The following is a 6,990-nucleotide window of genomic DNA, read 5'->3' on the forward strand; positions in this document are numbered from 1 at the left end:
TTTTTTCAATTTTTAAGGGTAATGTCTTCAACTAGATACGATTTGTGATCTTTTGACGTATTTTTGAAAGAAATCGGTCCAGTGAGAGCTGAGAAAAAGTGGCAACAGACATAAAAAATTATTTTCATAGTAAAATTAATACCTTCTCCGCTTCGCATCGAAGCTAAAATTTCGAAAATTAGCGATTTCTAATATTGTAATATATTTGGAGATTTCCCCTATATACAGGGAACAAAGAAATTTTTTTTAATTTGAAGGGCCATGTCTTCAACTAGATACGATTTGTGATTTTTTGGCGTTTTGTTCATCAAAATCGGTGCAGTGAGAGCTGAGAATAAGTGGTAACAGACACAAAAATTAAAAAAATGAACACATCATAGTAAAATTAATATCTTCTCTGCTTTGCATCGAAGTTGAAACGCTATAATATAAAACCAATACCTTCTGAACTACACATCAATGATAAAATAATTTTTTTATATAACAAAATATTAATTTTACTATGATGTGTTTTTTTTTTTTTTTATGTCTGTTGCCACTTTTTCTCAGCTCTCACTGGACCGATTTCTTTGAAAAATACGTCAAAAGATCACAAATTGTATCTAGTTGAAGACATTACCCTTAAAAATTGAAAAAATTTCCCTCGTTCCCCGTAAATGGGGGAAACCTCCAAAAAAATTACAAATTTAAAAATCGCTAATTTTCGAAATTTTTTCTTAAAACTTCCATAACTTTTTGAAAAATCAACAAATCAACATAATTTTTTTTTATACTAAAATCTTAGATATTTACCTTTCATTTGATATCATTTTTTTGAAAATCTATCACTTAACCTGCTCATTGGGGGGGATTTAAAATAGCAACTTTTTTACAAAAATTAACTTTTTCAACTTAATTTTTGAAAATGTTCCGGAAAGACTGCGTCCTTTAAACATATATCAAATTAAAGCTTATTTTATGTACTACAAAATGAAAAAAAAAAATTTGTCCCGACACTTTTTTTTCTACATTTAAACGGCTGCCGTAGTTAAAAAAACACTATTTTTGTGTTAAAATTTTCGATTTTCGATTTTAAATTTTCAACTTAAAAATGCTATAACTTTTTGAAAAATGTATATATCAGCACAAATTTTTTTTTTCTAAATACATTATAAGTACATCTTTCATTTGACATACTTTTTATTAAAATTGGACAATTTCCCCTTATATAGGGGGCGTTCAAAACTTAAAATATTGTAAAAAACATAGATCTTTTTCAACTGAACTTTTGAAAATGTTCCGGAAATACTGCGTCCTTTAAACATATATGAAATTAATTCTTATTTTATGTACTACAAAATGAAAAAAAAAAATTTGTCCCGACGACCTATCTTCTATACGCAAATGGCTACCGTATTCAAAAAAACACTATTTTTGTGTTAAAATTTTCGATTTTCGATTTTAAATTTTCAACTTAAAAATGCTATAACTTTTTGAAAAATGTATATATCAGCACAAATTTTTTTTTTCTAAATACATTATAAGTACATCTTTCATTTGACATACTTTTTATTAAAATTGGACAATTTCCCCTTATATAGGGGGCGTTCAAAACTTAAAATATTGTAAAAAACATAGATCTTTTTCAACTGAACTTTTGAAAATGTTCCGGAAATACTGCGTCCTTTAAACATATATCAAATCAAAGGTTATGTTATATACTATCAAATGAAAAAAAAAAATTTGTCCCGACATCTTATCTTCTATGTGCAAATGGCTGTCGAAAATTCAAAAAAAAATGTAATGTTTGCGATAAAAATTACATTTTATCGGGATGTTTTTTGTACTTAAAACTGCCATAACTTTTTCAAAAATGAACAAATAAAAATAATATTTTTTTGTATTGAAACCTTAGATATTTCCCTTTCATTTGATATAATTTTTTTTGAAAATCTAACACTTATTCTGCTCACTGGGAGGATTTAAAATAGTAACTTTTTTACAAAAAATAACTTTTTCAACTTAATTTTTGAAAATGTTCCGGAAATACTGCGTCCTTTAAACATATATAAAATTAAAGCTTATTTTATGTACTACAAAATGAAAAAAAAAAATTTGTCCCGACGATCTATCTTCTATACGCAAATGGCTACCATATTGAAAAATATACTATTTTTGTATGATAATTATGGGTTTTGTATTTTATTTTAATAGAAGTTGATGTTGCTTTTGCAATTATCCATCAATTTTTTAAAATTAAACACTATCTACAGATTTGCATCGAAGCGTTTCTTATGATAGTGATTTTAATCACTGTCAGATTAAATCTATACTGGACCCAACTATGCAATGTCTCCACTATGCCGCGACCCCACTGTGCTACCGTTTTTTTTTTATATAACAAAATATATATTGAATTTAAGTGCTTGTATATATGCTTATTTAATAGATTTATGCGTATTAAATTTACATTATAGAATAACTTATTTATTAATATAACTATTTTTTTTTAGTGGTTATTGATTACAAACATAATCCTGATGCTGAAACGGGTTTATTTGAAAAATTCAATCCAGAACAAATAAAACATTTAAAAATAGAAACAAAAAATTTACATAATATCAATACAAATGTTAATGTTTCTCGCAATTACCAAAGTATAAACGAATATGCTGATCAAGAACAAAGTAATCAATTGGTTGAAAATGTAACAAAACACTTGACTGCCATACGATTTCGAAATAGTCTATTCAATGAATATAAGATGAAACACTACCTAGGTCCTAATCGAGATAATTTGTTACTATTGAAGCAAGAGTGCAAGAAAATATCTTTTAAAAATAACTTTAATCAATAAATTTTGTTTGATACCTTTAATATAACCAAAATGTCAACTGGTATAGAATGTACCGATATATGACTTTAAAATCAAAAAATGACAGAAAAGACATTTTAGAAAATAGTATATACTATTCCTCAGGGAAAAATTCATTTGATTAAAAAAATGTATATTTATGGCCAACAGCCTTTGTAAGTCACAGAAAACCCGTTAAATTAAATAACCAAGGCAATTGATATCAGTCTATGTTTAAAAATATCTAAATATTTAATGTAATATAACTTTTTAACATAAATTTTACTATTTAATGAAGTCTTGTATTTAGTGTATATTGGGTCATATAAAAAGTCTTGTGAGTCACTGGTACCAGAAGATTTATATCAGCCAGCATTTAACATTACCCTACCAGCATGTACTACTCTGCCTTTTGCTTTCTAGCCATTCTTTCTATAACTTTCGTAAGGCGAACTATGATAATATCCGTTTATTTATTACATCATTTGATTGGAGTTCTACATTTCTCTTCCATTATCTTGATTCGGCTGTAAATTTTTTTTTGATGCTATGCATAAAGCCGTCATTGATTTTGTTCCTCAATGCTATTATAAAGATTCGTCATATCCTACATGGTTTAATAAAGATCTTAAGAGAACACTGATTCCCAAGAAAAAAGCTCATGCAAGATATAAGTCTGCTTTAAATATGTCGGACTCTAAAGAATTCTCGTTTCTCGCGACTACGTTACGCGTGTTGAACTTATACTTAATGATAATCCTCATGACTTTTGGAAATTTGTAAACAACAAACGTTCTAGTTAAAACCATACCCAAAGTTATGTCATCAAATGGTAAAAGTACTTCTAATAAAGAGGAGATTTCTAATTTGTTATCAAATTATTTTTCTTCTGTTATACTAAAGATCATAATGAGGTTGACATGGAATAATTGGGTATTTTTATGCTGGGTTTACACGTGAATGTTAGTAGTGGTGCCATTATGTAAGCTAGTAAACATGTATCGCCAGCAACTGTTTACATAGGTTCGCACCTAACTCTCGCAAGTTCATTTCGTTCGTTGTTCATTTGCACGACTATTGTAGTTCCTTGTTTCAATTATTATTTAATTTTTTTATTTAATTAACATGTTAACTGAAAAAGAATTATATTTTCATCATGCATGCAAAATAGTATTAAAATTACTAATTGAAGATATCAAATCGGATTTAGAAAAAAAGAGTAAAAAAAAAAAAGGTTAGTCTGGGTAAGAAAGTGGATTGCTAGGAGACAACATTTTGGGGTATCCGATATTCTTTTAAAAGAACTTGCATCAGAAGATCCAGATTCTTTCAAAAACCATTTAAGAATGTCATCAGACCTTTTTGAAACCTTACTGAAATATATTACACCATCAATAGAAAAACAAAAAACAGTTATGAGAGATGCGTTACCAGCAAGATTGAAACTCCAAATCACATTAAGGTATTTAGCATCTGGAGATTCATTTGCTTCTTTGCAATACTCATACAGAGTACCGAAATGCACAATATCTAAATTTTTACCTGAAGAGTGTGATGCTATATACGGTGCGCCCAAAAATTACATAAAAGTAAGTAATTACATGATTTTCAACGCAATTTACTTAACTTTTCAATGAAATACAAAATTTATAAAAACCTTTAAAATAAACAAAATTCCTTAATTTTATAAATATAAACTTTTAAAAATAGTATATTAACAATTAACATTATTTTACTCATTTAACTCATATCCATCATCCTGCAAAATGTTTGTAACTGCCCTCGCTAAAACATAGGATTGATTATTTTGAGAATTTGCATTACTTGAATATTCAAAAGTATTAATTGGTGAACCCGTAGAATATGACGGACTAGAATGGTTGTTATAATAATTTGATGAAGATGGTGAAAACGTTATATTTTTATAGTGATTTTAATAAAAGCTACATGATCTGATATTTCCTTATTTATATCCTGATTAAGACAAAGTATGTCGAATGAAAAAGGCATATAAATATTATTTATCATAAAAAAATTGTGTTGATCCATACACTTTTCAATAAGTTATAGCATTATAAATTTGTAAAATGTAAAAAATAACATCGAGAATTTTCACACAAAAATAGCATTTTGTAGCCATTTTCACCGTGAAGACAAAATGAAGTCCGATTTTTTTTTCCATAATAAAGTACATTACATTAGCTTTAATTTAAGATATATATAAAATTGTCAGACTTTCTGGAACACTTTCACAAGTTAAATTACTATTGTGGAAAACACGATTAGTTGAGGGAGATATGTAAATGTTTTTAAATTTTGATGAATATTTGAAAGAAAAAGACGTTAATCAACACATAGTAATTGTTGTTCAACATCACTTTATATAACTCATAGAATCTTTTGATAGTTATTTACCAAAAAATAAAGATCCTAGACATTAAAATATATGGATCATTGATCTATTTGCTGTAGCAAATAATGAAAATAACAATTTAAGTATGAACGAAAAAAAGCCTCATTGATTTATCATCAGACTCTTCTCTTAAAGCTAAATTCTAGTCATCATAGTTTTGGCTCTACGTAAAAAATGAATATCCCTTGCTAAGTTAAAAAGCAGTAAAAGTTCTCATTCAAATTTTCAACAACATATTTATGCGAAAAAATATTTTCATCATTCACTACTATTAAAACTAGGTACCGGTCTCGACTTGACGTAAGCAGAGCTCTCCGTCTTGTGGTAAGAACATTGAAACCAAAAATGCAAAAATTCATTCAAAATAAGCAAGAGTAAGTATCTATTTGATAAAATGTATAATACTCAAGCTTAATTCTTTTTGTATAAATTGTCAAAATAAAAATAATTCAATTATATTATTTAATACTTGTATTTTAATTTGAATATGGTGTTTGACTAATCATTGGTGTGTATATTGAGAACATAGAGGCACTGTTGTTCTCCCTCTCTTGAATTGTGTGAAAAATTTGGTTATATGATAAGGTATGACAGATTCTGGGCCCTTAACTTCTAAAATCTAAATTCTAAACTCTAAAGTATTAGTGGTCCGTAAAATTTTGAAATTAGGATTTAGTGGTTCGTGAGTTCCAAAAGATTGACGATCGCTGTTTTAGATTTCAATGATTGATCTATTCATAATTTTCTTAAAAAAATATAATAAAATAGCTAATATTCTAATAAAAGCAGTTAAAAGGGGAAAACATGGCAAACATGACAAAGTAGACGATAACATAAAGGACGGTATTATGAAACATATTTCTTCAATACCAAAAATTGAAAGTCACTATGTAAGAGCAGATATTTCAAAATATTTTATTGGTAGGAGTAGGTCTATTGCTGATATTATGTGGACTATGTGGCTGATTTTAAGGATAAAAATTATGACGGATATGTATTGTTTTATCGTATTTTCACTCAAGAATTTAATATTTCATTTTTTCAAGCAAATAAAGACTTGTGTGATACATGTGTAGCTTATAACAATGCAATAGGTGAAGACAAAAATGAGTTGAAAAATAATTATAAAGAACACTTGGTAGAAAAAGATTTGTCAAATTTGAGAAACTTATTGATAAAGAAAAGTCAAATTTAATTTTAGTTGTTAATAATTTACAAGCTGTGATGACACTGCCAAAAGGAGATGTTTCTACATTTTATTACTGGTCAAAGTTAAATGTTCTTAATTTTACTATTTATGACATGCAGAAAACTATTGCTAATTGCTATATATGGGATGAATCAAATGGTCAGAGGTGTTAATGATTTGGGAACTTGTATATGGAAATATTTGGAAATTAAATCCTATAAAAATGAAGGTGATTCAATTCACACCTTAATAGAGAGACAATGTAAAAAACAGTTAAAAAGTTGGCTTATTTATACTCCAGAAGCCTTTATTTCAATAATTCGTACTGCTAAAAAAACTGGAGAACCGTATCGCGTTCATGAATTATACTCCAAAGATATTATAAATATCACAATGAATTAAGCAGTGAAGTTAGGAATATAAAAATTGTAAAAGTTGAGAAGCAATTTCCATCATCCATTTTTTATAAAACATCATACTCTCAAGCAGAATTCAAAGAATTTTCTGTAAAACCAGGCATCTTAGAAAAGAAAAAAGAAGACTTACTATACTTAG

The 6,990-nt window shown here is 27.4% G+C and overlaps 1 protein-coding gene across 1 annotated transcript in view; it reads left to right on the forward strand.

Moving 5' to 3' along the window:
• Positions 1-6,441, forward strand: part of LOC126897881 (tubulin glycylase 3A-like) — a 21,621-nt gene extending 15,180 nt beyond the window's left edge. The window contains exons 11-14 of the mRNA XM_050671822.1: positions 2,493-2,531; positions 2,580-2,790; positions 4,098-4,422; positions 6,220-6,441. Coding sequence (XP_050527779.1) covers positions 2,493-2,531; positions 2,580-2,790; positions 4,098-4,422; positions 6,220-6,441 — 797 coding nt within the window. The remainder of the gene's footprint in view (positions 1-2,492; positions 2,532-2,579; positions 2,791-4,097; positions 4,423-6,219) is intronic.
• The last annotated feature ends 549 nt before the right edge of the window (positions 6,442-6,990 follow it).

The sequence above is a fragment of the Daktulosphaira vitifoliae genome, unplaced genomic scaffold (assembly GCF_025091365.1).
Source record: "Daktulosphaira vitifoliae isolate Bord-2020 unplaced genomic scaffold, ASM2509136v1 Scaffold_2, whole genome shotgun sequence".
In the NCBI taxonomy this organism is placed as follows: Eukaryota; Metazoa; Arthropoda; class Insecta; order Hemiptera; family Phylloxeridae; genus Daktulosphaira; species Daktulosphaira vitifoliae.